Genomic DNA, 21,431 nt, shown 5'->3' on the forward strand with positions numbered 1-21,431 from the left:
AGCTTATCACACTGACTGAATTATCTCCAGCTGAGCATACTGGGAGATTTTTGTTGAGTTTAATCAAAGGTTATATCTTGCCCAGGACTATAGTCCCATAATTCATGAGCAAATTTAGAAATGAGCAAAATAGAATGAGGTCAAATAATTTATTATAATCACATAATTGTGCTGACAGATACAGACAAAGGAATGTTTTGTTTTGTGTTGTGTAATTAACACATATTCCATTTAATCAATACCTAGCAACTTAAAACATGTTCAAGGGAATTCAGATTTTCTGATATCTGCACAACCCTAATTACAACTTTTTCAGATATTCATTTTACTTCATTCTTTAAAGTTGACTGTTTGCACATTTTATTTACTGTGCTTAGATGAGTGAGTTATTTTTTCTAACCACAAAGTCTTATTTTTCTTTAATCTCCTCCAATCAATAAAAACCATGAACAACATCAAAGAGGTTTCCAATATGAATTAATTTTGTCTTTAAAAAAATGGGATAGCCACTACATTTATCGCACAGTTCTAGTTGTATTTTTGCAATAAGAAAAAAAATAAATCCATTATTGGAAAAAGACATGTGGATAGGTCATAAGCTTTTAATAAGGTACAAGTTAATCTAATGATATATATTTGCTAGCTTTGGTACTGAGATAGACCTATTCTACAGTGTACATCTGTGCTTAAAGTTACCTTAGCATTTTGTCTGACCAGTGGGAATTCAAATGATTTGCTTCCAGTATCCAGCGTTTCTGCTAGAAAAACTGCTGCCTGTCACAGTGACTGGTCACTAAATGTTTTAACTCAAAATATAATTGTCATTCATGTGACACCTGTCCGTTCTTAAAATGATACACATACACGTAGTTATGGAGAATAAATATGCCTATGTGAAAATGTGTAAAAAAAACAAAAAAACTCATTCCTTTCTCTTAGCAACTTTGTTTTTTTTTAATTGAACAGAACATGAAATAACATAATTTATAGCAATTTGTTTTCAAAAGTTGTCAAAATTTTTTTTTTTTGGAATTTCGCTTTATAATTTCAAGTTCAAATATTCTACACAATGGTTCTTAGAGTAACTGAAAACTACAGGTATAATATCAGTGTGAATTAAAGCATTTTGTACTGAAAACATAGCAGGAATGCGCAAACTTACGTGAGACCAGAGTGATATATCTACACTAAAGAGAACAATTAAAAAACAATACAAAAATAAACTTTATTTATACCACTTCATCTCAACGAAAGCACGAGGCTCAGCCAATCAAAACCATCATGGATGAAAACTAAATAAACAAATCCTCCCTATAGGAGGAATGAAAAGAGGGGGTGTGGATTGAATCGACCTATCGGTGACTTGCTTTGTTAACAAAATTAAGAAAAGTTGCTAGCTCTGGTGACAAAACAAGGGCAGTATTAAAGTGTAACTTGGTGTGGGTATGAATTATCACAGTTATATTTTTAAATTCAGTTGAGCTCTTAGACCAGTGTGTAAAACATTACCATGTCCCCTGAAACTCTCTGACCCTTGTGGTGTAATAAATGGGTCCTTTGTGGTGTTTCTTATTGGTGTATTTCTGGAGTGTTGCATGGAGCATGTTCATGGCTACACTCTGGTGCAGCAGCTGTACTTTGAGATAAGCCTTGTGATTGCTATATTGAAGACACTGGTGCGTTTCACTTAAGAATTTTTTTAAAAAAATCACCAACATGTCATGACTGAAACAAAATAAGACATGCCAAGTTAATCTAAATAGAACAATATATTAGTTAACGTAAATATTTCATACCAATGGCAAGTTGCTTTTTGTGTCATTTTTCTAGACACCCTCTCCCTTCTTGGGGATATTTATATTTAAACATTCCTTTTATCATTTAAAACATGACAGATGTTGTGCCTGTCATTAGGGGAATATACGTAAACAGACTGCAGACGTTTTGTTTACAAAATGTTGCACCTGGGATATTTCCAATGTTCCTTACAGAAGGCAGAGTGATGTCAAAGCAATTGCCAGGTTAAATAAAATAATAAAACATAAATCTAGTTAGAAGTGTGTTTTATATCAAGCTTTTGCCCTAGATAAAATAGAGAGGCTACATTTAACAATCCCAGTGGAGTCATTGACTCTTTTCCAGTAGAGTTTTCAAAATCAATTTCTTTACCATGGAAAAATTGTTTAAAACATTCTCTGTTGAAGAAAAAGGAGAACTTCGAGCCACAGGATTGTTTTTAAAGTGGTTAACCAAAATGTATTGATCACTCATGTTATAGACTGAAGCCCTTTCTTAAAACCCATCCCTGGTCAGTTACCATGGAATTCTCCTTGATTGAAATGGAGCTGTATATGACTATATATAAAACCATTTGGCTGAACAGAGATTATTTTGTGATGTACAGTACTGTATAGTGTATACTATCAGTCAGTGTTAAGCTGAAGTCACAAAAGTAGTTTTTGTATTGTACACATTGCAGGCTATAAAGTAACAAAAGCTGCAATCAAAATATTGTCTTATATTAATGAAAATATTGTCTTGTATAAAATGGGGTCTCAAGATTGAAAGGGAGTTTCAGTGGTCAGCTGAGGGAGTTTACAATATGTATATTTTGAATGCAAACAGACTAAAGATGCTGTACTTGATATGAACTTTGCTATAGATTCTTCAGTGTTTGCTTTACTGTGGTAAACTAGCTGTGATTTATCACACTGACAGGTACATCTACTGCGGAGTGCTGGAGATGAAGTTACCATCACCGTTCAGTACCTCAGAGAAGCTCCATCATTTCTTAAGCTCCCATTAGGTAAGAAACATAGCGACAGTAATCGATAAAGGCTGCAGTGCTTTTCCTTCTCAATATTTATAAATGACAGCTGCACAAGAGAATTATGAATCTCACACATTTCTATTTCAAGGAAAAATAAATTTCTAAGGATATGAACCTTTGTACTGTACAATGTTATGATGTAGAATTCGCCAATTTAAAAATAATAATAACTAGATGGTAACTTTACAAGTAAAGTTGTGGGGCTTGCTTTAGCTCTTTAAAAGTATTTTTGTGGTAGTGGAAGAAGTTTAAAAAGTTTTACTTTTTAAAGCAAAGCAGTTACATACAGTCAAAGTTACATTTAGTAAAATAATTGGTCTGATTACTTTGATAGACTACTATATCAACTTTATTATTTTGGTTTGTGGGGCAGTTAGAGCACACATTTCATCAGACATGTACCGTTTGATTGGTAGAAGATATTTTTGAACTGATTTCAGATTTGAATAGCAGAGAAGTAGAGGAGGATTTCATACACTCTAACTTTGTTGTCTAACTTGTTGGGAAAGTAGCTGATTTGTGTCAAAAGTCACATTGTTTACTAATTGTCTCATGCTTAGAATGTGCTATAATTTGAAATTTCTCAAAGTTCTATGACAGTTAATTCAACAGTGGGAAGCAGCCTACTGAAAGAAGTTGATGCGGTTGCTAAAACAGCTGTACCTCTTGATTGGTAGACGCCATTCCTGTTTTGATTTCATATTTGAATAGCTGAGAAGTAGAGGAAGATTTCATTTGCTGTAAGTATTTGTCTAACTTTTTGGGAAAGTGGTCAAAACGGCAGTTATTTCTAAAAGTTCACAGAAAACGTAGTTGGTGCGGTTACTAAAACAGGTGTACCTCTTGACTGGTAAAAGTTATTTCTGTTTTGATTTCATATTTGAATAGCAGAGAAGTAGAGGAAGATGTCATACCCTCTAACTTTTTGTCTAGCTTGTTGGGAAAGTGGTCAAAGTAGCTAATTTGTGTCAAAAGTTACATAGTTTACAGTAAATAGAATGTTGGAAGTCTGGGAGTTTTTAAGCAATGGGGAGCTTTAGAATGTTGAAAAAAGTCACATTAAGGTGAATGAAGATGGACAAAAAAGGGCAAAAAGCTTAATAGTTTAAAAAGTATAAAAGAGATCAAAAAGTTGTATACAAGCACACTATTCCAGACCGGTCTACACGTTTTAAAATTTGAACGGCGTTTGTAGCTTAAACGGTGTAAGAGGAGTAGCGTGCCAAAGAAGAAGAAGAAGAAGAAGAAGAATGTCGAAAATTTAAAGTGGGGACTCTTGCTTCGCAAGCCCCACTAATAATAATTGTTTTCCAATTCATTTGTTCTTACATAGATTATGATAACAGGAAGCGCATTCCAAAAAGGACTGGGAAAAGCATTCCAAAAAGGACTGGGAAAATAATAGATTACATTTGACATTATGACATTGTGTGATACATTCATGGAAACGCAAACACTTGCCGTTTTAAAGAGCCTGTATTATGTCCATATAAGTTATAGCACTACATGTAGGATGTACTGGACCTTGCTGTGCTGTTTCCTACTTTCCCAGATCCCTTGAAATAACTTTCAATACTTTTTCATCAATATGAGCTGCTTTTTGGCAACTCTTTGGTGGTATGTTTAATTTTTTTTGTTTTTTTTGTTTTTTTCATTCTTTCTGGTAAAGGTAGTAGCAGGTACACCATGATAAGTCATAGATGCACCTATTATTCTCATGTTGCTAAGATACGGTATTCCCGGTGTATGCTGCAGTGTCATCAGGGGTGAATCAACTCATTGGCCTGATGGTTTTAGACATGTTTATTTTTTTAATTATTTTAAACACCATTGAAACGTAATTTTAAAAAAATGTGTAAAATGCCTACTGCAACGGTAATTGTATGCAGTAAATTAAATACCAAGATGACTCTGGTTGTTAGCTGAGGTCCGAACCAGTGTTCGGTTGACATCTTGTGCCCTTTTCCTAACCAGAAGCCTGGTCATTCTGAATCAGCATTTCACATAGACTAGTTATTTATTTATTTATTCATTCATTCATTTTTTATGTTATAGTAAAGTTATTGTAGTAACAGAAAAAAAGACTTACTAACACATGTTTGAATTATTAACATATCAACCAACTGTATATTGTGACAGCAAGAAATAAAACAGAACTACATTTCGCTTAGAATTTGTATGAACTATAATTTTCATATAAAATGCTGTGTGCTAGTTTTATTATATATAGTGGTGGCACGAAGCCTGTGCATAATATGATTGAATGTACACCCTCTTGATGATAAGACTGCCAGCCTCAATTTTTCCAAAAGAAACCACCACCAGAACAAGAACACAACAAAACAAGTCAATATCAAAACAAAAAAAAAGGCCAGTCTGTTATTTCATCATGTCTTATAACAAATAATATACCCCAAACTATACATTTAAGTCTGTAATTCTATCTCTGGTTTATGTCACCAGAAACCCTTGGTAGAATTATAGCCTTATTATGCACAGCTGAGTGTACATTATTTCTTATATATACTGTATTATTATCCAAACTGTTGCTTTGATTGGGACCATGGATCTTCAAAGTGCACCTCTGAATAAACCATTTGCAAATGTTTAGAACAAACATGATTTTAGTTACTAGTCATTTTAGAAATAAAAGCCAGTGTGGTTCTCCTCCACTGATAAGGCAGCAGTAATTGAATGACAGTTTACCTCTACTACTGTGAGCAGGTAAATCTTGATTCCTGCTGTTTTTTTTTTTGTTTTTTTTTAAACAAGTCAGTGCTTTTTCAAATTGCACTTTGATGGCTGAAATGTTGTTCCTGGCGTGTAAATTGAAAATGCACGCATGATTCGCTCAGGTAAAATGAGAGAATGACAAAACACAGCATGAAAAAGTTTTCAGTTTAGATAAAATCGTTTTTAATTGAAAAAGAATGCATGTACAACACTATGTAGTTTAAACTATGATAATGGATCTCAAAGTGTCATGTGATACTGTCACACTGTGCACAAAAGAAAGTAAATGCCACTATTTTTTTTAAGTGAAAGCACTTCTGCTTTAAATTATTTATAATAACATCAAGAGACCATCCCAAATTGAAGCATGGACTATGACTATTTTATGGCAGCCTAAAGCCAATTTATTAACTAAAGCATCAGAGATGCAAAGCCTGTTTCTGGCCTACGATTCTGTAAACACAAACAAGCACTAATGTAGAGCTTGGCAGAGTTCCAATTTACGCAGACAGGATAAACAACATAGAAAAGAAGAAACAAAACCTGCATATTTTCAATTTAAACCATATTCCTTAAAATACCTCCCTCATCAAGAAACCAGCCTGGTACTTTCTTTGAAATTAGAAATTAGAATTTTCTTTTTTTTTACTAAATAAAATATCTAAAACCAATGATAGATAATCCTTAATGCATTATGTAAACATTATGTAAACATAAAACAGGTCGAGGGGCACTGTGCTATAATGACATGCATCTTGTATGTTTTCAAGCAGTGACAAAATGATTAATGAGTTGTAAAATGTTCAGTAAGTTTGCATACTATCCTTAATTTACACTGGCCAAAATGTGCATTTGTTACTACAGTACTTTGTTTAGTAGCATTTCTTTCAGCAGGGTCAATAAGACAAATCATCATGTGTGAACTCCACGAGGTTTTGTGAGATTAGTCTGTTACAACACGTCTTGTGTACAAAGACAACATTGTGAAACAACATTGTTTAATTGCTAATCCAATATACAGCTTTGGCCAAAAGTTTTGCATCACCCTATAGACTTAACCAATTTTGCTTCATAAAGTCGAATGAAACCTGCTCAATAATGTTACAGTAACAAATTTAATTACATACCGCTTTGTAGTTTTCAATATACTTAACGAAAAACTGACACAAATTGTAAAATATGAAATTTTGATATCTAACATGAAATACGTCTATTATGCTCCGGTAGACTTTTGCGAAACAATTTTGTAGTTTCTTTGATTACATGATGTTAAATAAAAGATCAATTATGTTCATCCACTTTTTTTTAAATGATGTCTCAATCCTAAAATAATTCAAGGTGATGCAAAACTTTTGGCCACAGCTATATATATATATATATATATATATATATATATATATATATATATATATATATATATATATATATATACTGTATATATATATATATATATATATATATATATATATATATATATATATATATTGTAATGACTACTTTGTGTTCAGAATGTGGGGATATAACCATGTATTCTTGATAACAGCTATATAATATGCAATAAAACATATGAGTACAGCTAAATTGTTTCAATTTCCTTTAATGCTGTTCAGGTTCTCCAGGACCATCGAGTGATCACAGCAGTGGAAGATCCTCCCCACTTTTTGACAGCGGTTTACATCTAAATGGAAATTCCACAAACACAGTAAGCTTCGTTTTTAGAAATTAGATAATGTTACTGTCACAATATTTCTACTTTATTTCGGAGTCTTCGTGCAGTTAATATCTCAAGACACATTACTAACTGATTCCTCTGTGATGCTAAAATGAGGTTTCACTGACAGAATTAATATAAATCTTCAGTGTGATATGTGGTGTTTTATCAAGTTATAACCAAGGATTTAAGATCATTTAAATATAATTAAATATAATATTATGTTTTTGAATTCCAGATGAAGCACATTTATGCAGCCACCACACTAAAGACGTATGATAGTAAAGCCGAGAACAGATAAAGATTCACAAAGAATGTTTGCTTGACAAAGAATATGTATGAAATGAACTAGAGGACACTGAAGTGTATAAAAATGCAAAGAAACAGCTGGAGACAATAAGATGGATTTGAATTTGTCCTGTCTTTCAACAGATAGACATAAATAAAATACATAAAAAAATCACAGAATATAGTTTGGTCACTACTATTTGTTTACGATTTGGTTTTCCTTGGCTTATAATTATTTTCTCAAAAAGAATCACCATCATGTAGTGTATTCTTAAAAATGAGAAGCTATATTTTGTTGGCTTTGGCTTTCTATCATTCTTGCACTAAGTGTGTGTAGAATGTTTATTTTCCACCTAAAGCACTGGTTGGGCTGCAAAGTCAGACAGCAAAGCACTAAACTGGAGGGTCTTTGAGGAGACTACACTGCACTTTCAGGTTTTAAAAACAAAACAAATAAGAGACTCTTACTCTGGGCCTTGTTGAGTATTATAATGGTTGAGTGGCGGCATTAAAAAAACAGTTTATTCTGGCTCTTTTCCTTTGGGTCCCATGTTTGGAATATTGGTATTTTTTTTAATCTTATGAAGTAAAATTGGGGATTGATCTTGCTGCAGCACGCAATCCAAAAGGTGCAGATGCTAACCTGCCTATTCTGGTGGTAAACTACAGTACTTAATAGGAAGGTTCTGTTGCCAACATATCTTTTGTATATATCTGCTTTGGAAGAAGCAAGGGTTACAATGATATCTTCATGAGGCGTCATCATTTGCCCAATGGTGTTCACTTTGCCTTATATTATATGGCTTACACAGTACCTTGAGTATGACCATGTTCAAAGGGGACATTCAAAATACATTTTCGAAATGTGTGTTTTAAAATACAGGTAGAGCTGTGCGAACCTCAATTCATAGTAACAATTTGTGATTTTCTAAATGTTCACATTTTACAAAGTAGTTCAACCACAGGGAACTCTAAAATGTATGTCATTATGTTATTTTTGTTTGAATCTATCTCTATGAAGTGTCTTCAGTTCACCTCATGACAAAACAAATTGTCAAAAACAAAAAAATATATAGTAATACATGTAATATTCAGTTCACATTCAGGAAGCTTTATATAAAGATTTATATATTTTTAAACCATGTTTTCATGAATTAAATGCAGGTATGCATTACACTTTTCTAGAATGCAAAATCATCAAGAGTCTAGAACAGATTCATAAATATCAAACTGGAATTAATCAATCAACACATTAAAAGCATTGTGTATTGGACCCACTGTTGCCCCTATTAAAATATAAATGATGGATTGCACTTCCAATGAACAGTCTGTGCAGAAACCTTAAAACATCTGTTGAAGTTTCATTTCTATGACTTACTATTTCTAGAATCTACTCTAATGGAATTAAACACCACCCCAGATACCAACCCTTGTTCATTGTGCTGCGTAAGCAGATAAGATGATGTGCTCAGTGTCGCATTTATTCTGTGCAGGCACCATCATCACCTTCCTCACCCACAACTAATGAACCAAAGTATGAGAAGCGCTGGCTCGACACCTTATCGGTCCCTCTGTTGATGGCTCGCATTTCAAGATACAAAGCTGGAACAGATAAATTAAGGTTTGTAATCCAGAAGGTGGGGGGGGAATTGTGCATAGCCATTCTTGTTTTTGAAGATATTGTTGTGTGTTAGTTTTGTCTAGATGTTTTCATAAAAGATAAGAGGCTGTTAAGCTCAATATCTATGCACGGACATGCCGCTGACCTTCTAAGGTTGCTTCCTTTGAGCCTGCTAAGATACCAAATATTCAATGCTATGATTGAATGCTTTGTGGTATATACTGTTGGATGTAAAACTAGATTTCATACAAACCATGTAGGCTGAGCAGTTTTTAATTAAGTCTGAGACAGTGACAGAAACTCCAAAGCAAACTATATTTTAGATAAATCTCAACCCATCTAAGCAGTTAAATAATGCATTGACCAAAACAGCTATTGTGATTATATCTATAATTTAATCAGTACAGTATGTTATTTAATTAGGTTTCCTTAAGCAAATTGTTAATTCAGCCACGTTAAAAAAAAGTTCGGATGGAGGAAAACTACATACATTTATGGGAATTCTAGGCTATTTCCACAGCTATCTCATTTATTTATTTATTTATTTAGTTATTTATTTTTATAAGTTGCAATAAGTACCATAATTGTAGTACAGCAGAGCGGTTGTTTTACACCACTGTGCTGGGTGTTCATTCTTATGATCTATGCAAGACTGGTCTCCCAATGGAGGACAAGCACAGCAGATATGCTGCCTGCTTGGGTCCAGAGCATGCAAAGGAGGCACTCATCAACCGCAACTCTTGTGAGTTCTGTGCGTCCTTTTCTAAGCGGAAGCTGGAAAAGTGAGTGTCTCGCAGCTCTGTGGAGCGATCTTCGTCCATCCCACCTCGACAGAGCTCCCCTCCATCCTCATCAAAGAGAGAGGGCTGCATCCTCACCTGGCTCTGTGCCAGTAACGTGCGGTGAGGTCAGTGGTTGGGTAGGCACTGGCCAGTCTCACACCCCAATTTACATAGATTCGATTGGCAGGCTTACAGAGAGCAGAATTATAATTATGCACAGTTGGGAACAAGACTGTTATTGACGCAGCTCAACGAAAACCCCGATGTAATTACACGATTCAACCAACAGATGGCACTGAATTTCAATACCTACTTTATTATTATCTGACGTCAATGTCAAATTGATGGTTATTATTGTCCACAAAAGAATGTACTGTAAAGCGTACACACTGATTTAATTTGTACTTTTAGTGTTTTTATATAAATGCCCAAATCTACAGTCATCCTGTTACCGTTCTTTAAACATTTGCTTACCAATACACGACAATTAAAATGAAAATAAATACTTGCACTTACATATCTACTTGTATATGAAGTCCATCCTTCCCTACTTCTGGACGAAGATGTCCGTGACATCATTGTAGAATTGCTCTCTCTTGGCCTGAAGTTTTAAAAGTCTCTCCTTTTCAATGGAAATAAGCACCAGGGATGAAAGCCGCCCTTGATCGGTCTGATTCCGAGTGTGGGTTTTGATCCGTTTAAGCTGACATATAGCGTTTTTCATTTTCGGATTGGTTGATGTTAGACTTGCTAGCGTAGCTTGGTTGGTTTGCTAAAAAGCGGTAACTCAAGGACACGCCCCCAGAGGCAGAGAAGGTCTGTGCCTTTCCAACAGTTGTTTCCACAGCATTTTTTTCCGCAAGAACGCATGCGTCACTATTAACTGTGTAATGGAATTAGTGTAGTCAGGTAACACAGTTAAGGCAGCATCGCGCTGTGCTTTTTTCTCACTCATTGCTGAGACTATAAGGTTGGAATGCGCTTGCACGACTGAGTAAAGCGGCTTATGTTCAAGTTCAGTGGTAGGGAAAGGCAGAGCGCATCGCTGCCTCTCGTCTTTTCATCGAATTTTGTGTATTACCAAAAAAAAAATCCACTATGCAGAAATGCGTTGTGACAACAAAAGGTAATGAACAGTCATTCACAATTTAATATAGTTTTTTTGCTGGATTCTCACTAGGTAGGCAGTGCCTACCTTGCCTACTCTGACCGCACGTCACTGCTCTGTGCCAAGGGAGAGCAGGAGAGCTTCACGTAGGAGACTGCCTTCACGGTCCCCTTCCTCTTCCTCTGTCACTCCTTCACCTCCTCCTGCTTCCCCTCCTAAGAAGGTCTAAGAGATCGGAGAGCTCTGAACAGCTGGATAAGCTCTGGGCCATGGTCTCCCAGCAGGGCACCGTGATAGCAGAGCTACTGTCTGAGTGCACCGCTCCACCTAATCCCATTGAGCCTTTGGAGCAGCGGACGCAGAATGGCAGCAAGTGGATCTGTTAGTTATTTATTGCTGCCTCTGAGGAGATGGACAATCAAGAGTTCCCGTATGAGGAGGGAAACTCAGATAACGCAATACCAGTAGCGCATCTTTCCTTATCAGCAGAGCTTTTGCTGCTGAATAAGAGGGCCACTGAGACCTTACAAGTTCCATGGCCGGTATGTGAGACTCAGAAGCACTCAATCTTTGAGGAAAATCCCGCTCCTTCTCAGGTGTCTCCCCCAGGGCACCCCTACATTCTTTTTGAGGTCCATCCATCCTGGGGCACCCAGCTACAGCACCTGCTGTTACTTCTTCCATGGGGACGCTGTACAGCGTGCATGATGCAGAGAAACTCGGCTTGGCTGACTTTCCTCCAGTAGATGCTGCTATTGCCTCGCTGGTGCAAGCACCAAAAACTAGCGCTCCTAAATAAAGACGCTACCTGCCTGAATAAACAGTGCAGGGTTTCAGAGAGCATTCTCAAATGGGCTTACTCAGCCGGGGTGTTTGCCGCACAGCATCTTGGTAGCATACCAGAACTGCTTGTTAAAGTCTGCTTGTCCCAGAGCCACCGACCCACACCACAACAGCTCGAAGAGTTGCGATTGGTTAATAAGAATCTGCTCCGTATCTCTAAATTGAACGGGCAGGCAGTGGGCAGGAACCTTGTTGCTTTATTAGCAGCTAGAAGACAGCTCTGGCTGTCTCAAGCATGAGTGGCTGATGGCACCACTGCTGGATGCTCCCATTACACCGGGACATACATTTGGCCCTGTGGTGGATGACGTGCTGCTGCGCTCTCTCCACTCGCGTGAGTCTACAAAAAAGCTTGTGCACCTGCTTCCTAAGCCTCCTCCAGTACACAGACCAGCAGCAAATTGGCGGCCAAGGTTCCAACAGCCTCAGAGACCGACACAGCCAGCTCCTGTGGGAATTTTCACAACCGACCCACGGCTACGCAAAGGGAAAAACTTTAAGTTCCGCCGGCAACTGCAAAGGAAAAAGATTCAGGCTAAGCCACAGGCAAAGCAGCAGCCCTATCAATTTGCTGCCACAGGTCCAGAGCCCCTTTTCATGGAGTCACCTGGAGTACTGGTGTCAATGCACCACAGACACCTGGGTGCTCAATATTGTACAGACCGGCTATTCTCTACAATTCAAAAATGGTCCACATCCCTTTCGGGACGTGACTACAATGTGCTGTGTCAGGAGGTGACAGCCCTGCTACAAAAGCGGGCTGTTTGCACGGTACATCCTCTTCATTTGGAAGAAGGTTTCTACTCCAGGTACTTCCTGGTGCCCAGACAGGATGGTGGCCTCAGACCTATCCTCGATCTCAGGCAGGTCAGCCTGTGTCTGAGCCGAGAGGCATCAGAGTACTCAATTACCTGGGCTCATTTGTGCTCAGCCTCCAGTGCAGGTACAGACTCACACGGAACTCGTCACTGACCACAGTTGGGCCTGTTGGTGAAACGTCCAAAAAGCCAGCTTACACCCTCACAGACAGTCTCCTATTTGGCAGTGTGCCTGGATTCCAGGTCAATGCTGTCCACTCTGTTGGACAACAGAGTGCAAAGAATAGATGCTTGTCTGAAGCTTTTTCAGCTCAACAAAAAGCTCACAGTAGTGATGTTTTAGAGGCTTCTGAGCTTAATAGCAGCAGCTTCCCAGACCCTTCCTTTGGATCTTCTACACGTAAGGCGCTTTCGCTGCTCGGCAGCGTCAACAGAAGGAAGGTCATCACCACGGATGCGTCCAGCCTCGGCTGAGGTGCGGTGTGAAATGGCAGGGGAGTGCAAGGGGCATGGAAACCCCCATGGCAGAGTCGTTATATAAATATTTTGGAGCTGCAGGCTCAGCTGCAGTGTTTCCAACTTCAAGGGAGACATTTGCTTGTCCGGATGGACAACACTACTGTGGTGGCTTATATAAACCACCAGGGCCTCCATCTAGTGGCCCACAAGCTGTTGCTCTGAGTGCATGATCACCTCCTCTTCCTGCGAGCAGTACTCCTGACCGGGGTGATAAACTGAGCAGCAGACCTCCTTTCAAGGGGAGTCCCAAGTGCCTCGTAGTGAAGGCTTCACCCAGAGGTGGTGAGCCTCATCTGGCAATGGTTCGGGAAAGCACAGATATACCTCTTTGCCTCCCAGGAATCCAATCATTATCCTCTCTGGTTCTCCATAACAGGAGCCAGGGACCCACTGGCAATAGATGCCCTGGCACACCAGTGGCCGAGGCAACTGCTGTATGCCTTTCCACCACTCGCCATGCTTCCGCTGTGCCTGGAAAAGATCAGGCAGGATCGGGCCAGGGTGCTATTAGTAGCCCCTTATTGGCTCAGGAGACTGGTTTTCCACCTTGATGCAGCTCCTCAGCGGCCAGCCGTGGAGTCTGCCCGAACGCAGTGACCTGCTCAGTCAGGTGCAGGGGACATTGTGGCATCCCAACACATTGAGATAACCTGTCATTGCATTTGCCCTATGCTTTGTTGTTGCACTTTTGAGTGGGTCTTTTATGTGTACAGTGTTGCTTAGACATTAAGACCCGAAGCTGTATACACTAGGGAAGTTACATCTCTTCCTTCCAAAGTTTTGTAGAACACAAGCAAAAATGTGCATCTTTTTAACAGAAACCAGAATTCATTCGAATTTTGTATAGTGTTTTTTAAAGGACTAATGTTCACTGACAGGTACTGTATACAGTGTTCCCTCGCTATAAGGCTCTTGGTTATAACACGCCTCAGATATAACGCTCCTACAGCATTTCCCCCAATTCCCTATACGAGTGATTCATGCAATATTTCTACAGTAAATACAGTAAAAACTATAAACAACTTCTCCATTTCCGTCTCTCCCTTTTCATACAGTATCTGAACTGAAGAAAAACTGTGCTGGCACTTTATAACACAGACATATTCAGCATTAGTTTTATAACTAAATAAATATTAGGCCTATTATGTGGTTATCTTTCCTAATGTATTTACTTTTTTGCTGCGAGAGGAGCTGCAGCTTTCTCACGGAGACGAGACGCTTCAGCCCCGCTCCGGCAGCCAAACCCAGGGCGAGCCCATTCCCTCTTTGCACCCAAGTAGTAGCTGAGTCTGTGTTTTAGTTCCTGCTTCTGGCCTGATGTCACTACCAATTTAATGAACATAATGTACTTGAGTAAGCAGAAAACAGAACACTGAAAATGTTCTTATTTTGATTCTCCTTCCCTGGGAGACTTGGTCTATCTTCTTCATTGCTGAGATGTTGGTTGAGGTACAGCATAACTAGCTAGAGGATGTGATAGTAGAAAAGTTCCAGTGTTATCTCTATTTATCCAACACCACATTCCCCTTCATAAAATGAAGTATTTTTTTCTTGGTGCCCAAGACAAAAAGAGCTGCATTGCAGTGTTCAAGCTATATAATAATGAGACAACTTAAGCAATGTTTCTAAGTCAGCCATGTGTAAGCTGTTTTTAGTAGAGCAGTGTTGTCTGCACTGCAGATAATCTGATCAACTACTGTGTAGATCAATTTCAAATGTGGAACTGGAAGTTAGGGAAAAGTGTGAAATGGTTGTGGAAGGTAGGTACAGTAGCAAGGAAAAAAGGTATGCTTGCTGGTTGAAGTCCTAGTTCACCTTATCAAGCGTCCGCGACCCTTGTATGTCAAGGGGCCCCACAAATTCATTTGCAACAATAGCTCATTGTGTGCATCATTGTTGTTTGATGAAGTTATCGGTAACTAATTTATGAAGTAAATAGAAGACTAATAAGGTTATTCTTTTGTTTTTAAGCACTGCTTTGGTTGTGCAGATTATACAATTAGAGAAATACATTTGTCACAGATAACCATTCTACCTCAGCTGTCTAGATGTCTTTTGCCAGTGATGAAAATCAATAAGATGTGACAGTTCCCACTGGTAATTAAGTACTAAATATTACTAGCTCTATTTGGGTCCAGAAGAATTTGGGGACATTAGTTTACATTTAGATGGAAGCTCACCCAATAATTAATCTGTGACGATAAATACCAAGTTGCAAGAAGGGTATGAAACAGACACGACCAGATAAAAAAAGCTTAGAATTCACATACATGTATATAGTTGTTTCTTGTAAATTGATCTTCTTCTTCTTCTTCTTCTTCTTCTTCTTCTTCTTCTTCTTCTAATAAAGAATGTTTTGTGCATGTTTCTCAAAATGTTTGATTAATAGAAAGTATGTATTATTTAAACTGCATTAAAATAATGTAGGCCATAGTTAAATGTATTTTTATGTTGCTCCTGAATTAAACCATGACACAGCACAAACATACAGTACCTCTGGAAAGTTTTATTGAATGCCACCATAGAGATACATAATGCAGGTCTCACCATTAGTAATGGCAGCACCAAGATTTTGATTTAATCCAGACCCAAATAATTTTCCCTATTGTGTGAGATCCTCATTCCAGTCATGTGTGGCTGTGACCATTCTACTACAGACCCCTCCTGGTCTGTGCAAATGCTTTGAGATAGTCTAGGTTGCTTCAATGCTTGGGAAAGTTTGTGGTGGAATGTAGTATACAGTATATACATAGAGGTCTCTATTACAAGTATATCTTTGCGTTAATGATTGGCCTTTGAAATAAGGATTTTTATTTAATAGTTAAAAACGTATTTCCAAAAAAAGAATAGCAACATATGTATACAGATTGAATTTATGTACTGAAAAAATCAATTAACTGAATTGGAATGAATTTGGGATAAAGCCTGAACCCGAAGAATATATAAGATATATGGCAATGTGGTTGATTGGGTACAAGTGCAGGAGTGATGCAGTGCGTAATTAAACAGAGGTTTGTAATCCAGTTTGGAACAGTTTTTAATTGTATTCAGTGACCAAATAATAATCCCTGGCAATACACAACAATGTGTAGTGCACAGAGTAAATAACAACCTGGTTGCAGTCCCAAACAATCAACACAAATATCCGTCCCACAATATACTAACACGGTCACCAGTCCTGGGTGCATGCAGTAGTGCTCGTGGTGGGTGATACAGGTTTATAAGTGACAATGGTGCAGTGCTGTTCCAGGTTTTGTGCTGGCCCTTGGTGACAGCTCCAGAACGTGTTATCCGTCTAATAATAACAAACAAAACACTCATGATACTTTTTATCACTGGGTCTCTCACAGGTCCTTTCAGGTTCAATCTCACAAACCAAAGTCCCGCCCCCTTTCTAGCTGGCCGTCTTCCCTTGAACCCTGGGGAAGAACTGTTGGGTCAGCCCGTACAAGGAACTCTGTTCTCGCTGGAATCTTTATAATAAAGCAATCTGAATGTCTTTGATCAAAATAATTTTTATAAAAATAATTATATAATTATTTTTTGAGTATACACGTCAGAATGGTGATATAAGGATAATTAAATTAAATCTGAGTAAACTACATGAAAATGTACATACGTTAACCCAATCTCATGTTGTGAGTCTTTTGAGCTTAATTCATCCACTTCAGCCGTCTACTACCAACAAGTGACCCAGCGGCAAAATATGTGAAGAGTGCACTAATTAGGTTGGCATGCAATGAGTCAGCAATACCAAAGTTTAATAAGCAAGACTGTGAATGAAAAGGAGAAGTGACTTACCTCTCTCTCTCTCTCTCTCTCTCTCTCTCTCTCACCCACCAGACCTAACAGTTTTGAAGTGCTTGCCTTAGATGGAGTGAGCACTGGAATACTTCAGTTTTGTACAGCGCCAGAAAGCAATGACTGGCTTCGAGCAATATCAACAAACATCAGTGACCTAACACTTCAAAATGTAGGTGATGTGACATTTTTATAACTGTCTGCATCCCATTACATTGCATTTTAAGTTGCACCTCATTATATTGCATTTTAAGTTGTACTGTAGAGTGAAACAATGCTGTTTATTAGTATTTATGTAAGAGTATGTTTAACTGGTAACTAAACTACAACTTGACCTTTAACAGTAGTTCAGGACTATGTCATTGTATTTTATTTTCTAATATGAATGTAAAAATTAACATTAACATCAGTTTTTGAATAAAGCAACTACATTTAGTCTTGTTCATACAATTACAGTACAGCTTGTAATAATACAATCAGCTTTTTTCTTTGACATTGTTGGGCTAATGTTTTTGGGTCATATTATATTAATCTGATGCTTTGTTCAGTTCAATCAACCTGATCTACCGTAAATTCTGTATGTGTTTTGAACTGGTAACTTTGTTAATTTTGCATTGCATTTGTTGCTAGTATTTTTTCCAGCTTCCCTGTTATTTTGTTGTACAGACTGTGACACTTTCCTGTGAAAGACCTAGTACAGACATGCTCAAATTTGTTGGTACCCCTCCACAAAAAACGAAGAATGCACAATTTTCTCTGAAATAACTTGAAACTGACAAAAGTAATTGGCATCCACCATTGTTTATTCCATATTTAATAGAAATCAGACTTTGCTTTTGATTTTTTATTCAACATAATATTGTAAATAATAAAACAAATGAAAATGGCATGGACAAAAATGATGGGACCCTTAACCTAATATTTTGTTGCACAACCTTTAGAGGCAATCACTGCAATCAAATGTTTTCTGTAGCTCTCAATGAGACTTCTGCACCTGTTAACAGGTAGTTTGACCCACTCTTCCTGAGCAAACTGCTCCAGCTGTCTCAGGTTGGATGGGTGCCTTCTCCAGACTGCAAGTTTCAGCTCTTTCCATAGATGTTCGATAGGATTCAGATCAGGACTCATAGAAGGCCACTTCAGAATAGTCCAATGTTTTGTTCTTATCCATTCTTGGGTGCTCTTAGCTGTGTGTTTTGGGTCATTATCCTGTTGGAGGAGCCATGACCTGCGACTGAGACAGAGCTTTCTGACACTGGGCAGTACATTTCGCTCCAGAATGCCTTGATAGTCTTGAGATTTCATTGTGCCCTGCACAGATTCAAGGCACCCTGTGCCAGGCGCAGCAAAGCAGCCCCAAAACATAACCGAGCCTCCTCCATGTTTCACTGTAGGTATGGTGTTCTTTTCTTTGAAAGCTTCATTTTTTCGTCTGTGAACATAGAGCTGATGTGACTTGCCAAAAAGCTCCAGTTTTGACTCATCTGTCCAAAGGACATTCTCCCAGAAGGATTGTTGCTTGTCAATATGCATTTTAGCAAATTCCAGTCTGGCTTTTTTATGTTTTTCTTTCAAAAGTGGAGTCCTCCTGGGTCTTCTTCCATGGAGCCCACTTTCGCTCAAAAAGCGACGGATGGTGCAATCAGAAACTAACGTACCTTCACCTCGGAGTTCAGCTTGTATCTCTTTGGCAGTTATCCTTGGTTCTTTTTCTACCATTCGCACTATCCTTCTGTTCAATCTGGGGCCGATTGTCCTCTTGCGGCCGCGCCCAGGGAGGTTGGCTACAGTTCCATGGACCTTAAACTTCTTAATAATATTTGCAACTGTTGTCACAGGAACATCAAGCTGCTTGGAGATGGTCTTGTAGCCTTTACCTTTACCATGCTTGTCTATTATTTTCTTTCTGATCTCCTCAGACAACTCTCTCCTTTGCTTTCTCTGGTCCATGTTCAGTGTGGTGCACACAATGATACCAAACAGCACAGTGACTACTTTTCTCCATTTAAATAGGCTGAATGACTGATTACAAGATTGGAGACATGTGTGATACTAATTAAAGAAACTAATTTGTTTGAAATATCACTATAATCCAATTATTTATTATCTTTTCTAAGGGGTACCAACAAATGTGTCCAGGCCATTTTAGAATATCTTTGTAGAATAAGCAATAATTCATCTCTTTTCACAGCTTCTTTGCTTTATTCTATGACATACCAAAGGCATGCAAGTATACATGATAAAATAGCTTTTAATTTCATCACTTTTCAGGAGGAATAAAGCATTATTTCAATGAGCTGTAAGGGTACCAACAAATTTGAGCACGTCTGTACATGTTGTCACAATTACTTATCAATGAAAGTTTTGGCTAGTGATGTGTGGACTGTGAGAGATTAAGGTGGTAATGTAGTAATGTGGCTGGAAAGATAACAGTAACCCCCACATATCCTAAAATTTGTTTTAAAACACATGACATGCCCTGGATATTAAATTGGGTAGATTTTCTAAGTCTGGTGAAGTAATTTCAGGAAGCGTAAACTATATTAGCAGATAACCAGTTACTGACACAAGTCAGAGAACCCACAACCACACAAACACACACTTTTTAGTATTTGCACTTAATTGCCTGTCACTTCATTCTACCCTCTCACTGAATTATAATTGTACTTTTTACTCAATAACTTGAAAAATGCTTTTGAAATATTTAATGACCCACAGTCAGTTCTTCAAAATGCAATACAATATATGAAAAAATTTAAAGCATGATTTTAATTAGCAGGCTTATTATGAACTGGCTATTATTAATTTTCTGAATTTATTTATTAAAGAACAATGCCATAAGAAAAGGCATGTTATTTTCTTTTCTTAGTATTTTTTTTGTTGTTGTTTTGCATCTGTGTTTCCCAATTAGGGTACTGATTATTAAGGAGCCAATTAACAAAGGGAATGCTGCTCTGCTTCCTTTCCTTTTGCAAACCAAGGCTTACCACTCAGACAGAGGCAGTCAGCAAAACAAAAAGTCGAGTTAGATGAGCTCCTCTTAATCCCATGTTGCATCACTCGAGTTGTCCATATATAAATAAGGGTGTCACAATAAAGCTTTATTTAGCTTCTGTTGTTGGTAATTGGATGTTAATGGGCTTGCAGTGTGTAAGGAATGAGACATGCTAGCATTAGTTTCTGAACTACCTGTAATAATTAGAAGAGAAAAAACCTGCACCACAAAATCAACTGGCATTACATATTAATTTTATTTACATAAAAGTATGATTTTTGAGGCGTAAAAGCCACAGCATGTCCACAGCAGTAATTGCCAGAGGTTGATCCATAAGTCCCAATTTTACAGATGTCATTATACTGTTCTGATCGATCAGGTTATGTTATTCTGTTATAGTGACATTTTAGATGGATTGAAGATGATTCACAATGAAGAGTCAGGTGAAACTCTGAAGTTAAATAAAATAATGTTTTTGAACTTTTAGTACAGAACTCTGAATAGCACTGGCTGTGCTAAAAGACAGTTTGCGAGAAGGCACGTTGCCTTGGTTGAGGTGTTGTAGGCACATGACCTCATTAAATCTCCAGCCACAGCCATGCTAAATTAAGCAAAAGTGAAATGACCACACACTTCAAAAATGGGAATGTGGTATTTTTAATTCCTTGGAAGAGATATGTTATTTATTTATATTATTATGTATTTCTTAGCAGACACCCTTACCCAGGGCGACTTACAATTGTTACAAGATATCACATTGTTTTTACATATAATTACATTATTATTTTACACATTATTTTTACATACAATTACCCATTTATACAGTTGGGTTTTTACTGGAGCAATCTAGGTAAAGTACCTTGCTCAAGGGTACAGCAGCAGTATCCCCCACCAGGGACTGAACCCACAACCCTCCGGTCAAGAGTCCAGAGCCCTAACCACTACTCCACACTGCCAGGTTGCCCAGGTAATTCCGTACACCTCAGACCTGTAGGTTCCTTGGCTTTCTCCTCAATTGTAATACATCTATAGAGATAGTCAATTAAAATGAATACGCCTCTGCTTTCACTAAAACGGCACTTTCACACAATCATACAATAAGTTCCTCTTAGACAGAAATAGGTGCCAAGCTGATTGAACTAATGTTTTGCAAACAAGCAAAACATTAGATTTTTTTCAAACAAAAAACAATTTTACAGCAACTGACTATTTAACAGACTTGCATGGTAAAACAGCACCTGCATAGAAAATAAATAAATCAGAAATACTTTATACTCTGAGTTCAAGTAGTGTGTATTTTTGGCCCTGCAATATAAGAGACTGACAGGCCATGAGGGTTTGCGTTTTGGGCATTCCTCTAGGCAATGGGAAGGCTAAGTTTG

General features: G+C 37.8%; 1 protein-coding gene across 1 annotated transcript in view; it reads left to right on the forward strand.

Moving 5' to 3' along the window:
- Positions 1-21,431, forward strand: part of LOC117410877 (gamma-2-syntrophin) — a 67,758-nt gene that overhangs the window by 23,037 nt on the left and 23,290 nt on the right. The window contains exons 8-11 of the mRNA XM_059025946.1: positions 2,719-2,806; positions 7,174-7,265; positions 9,056-9,183; positions 17,097-17,226. Of these exons, the coding sequence (XP_058881929.1) occupies positions 2,719-2,806; positions 7,174-7,265; positions 9,056-9,183; positions 17,097-17,226 (438 nt within the window). The remainder of the gene's footprint in view (positions 1-2,718; positions 2,807-7,173; positions 7,266-9,055; positions 9,184-17,096; positions 17,227-21,431) is intronic.

The sequence above is a fragment of the Acipenser ruthenus genome, chromosome 6 (assembly GCF_902713425.1).
Source record: "Acipenser ruthenus chromosome 6, fAciRut3.2 maternal haplotype, whole genome shotgun sequence".
Taxonomy (NCBI): domain Eukaryota; kingdom Metazoa; phylum Chordata; class Actinopteri; order Acipenseriformes; family Acipenseridae; genus Acipenser; species Acipenser ruthenus.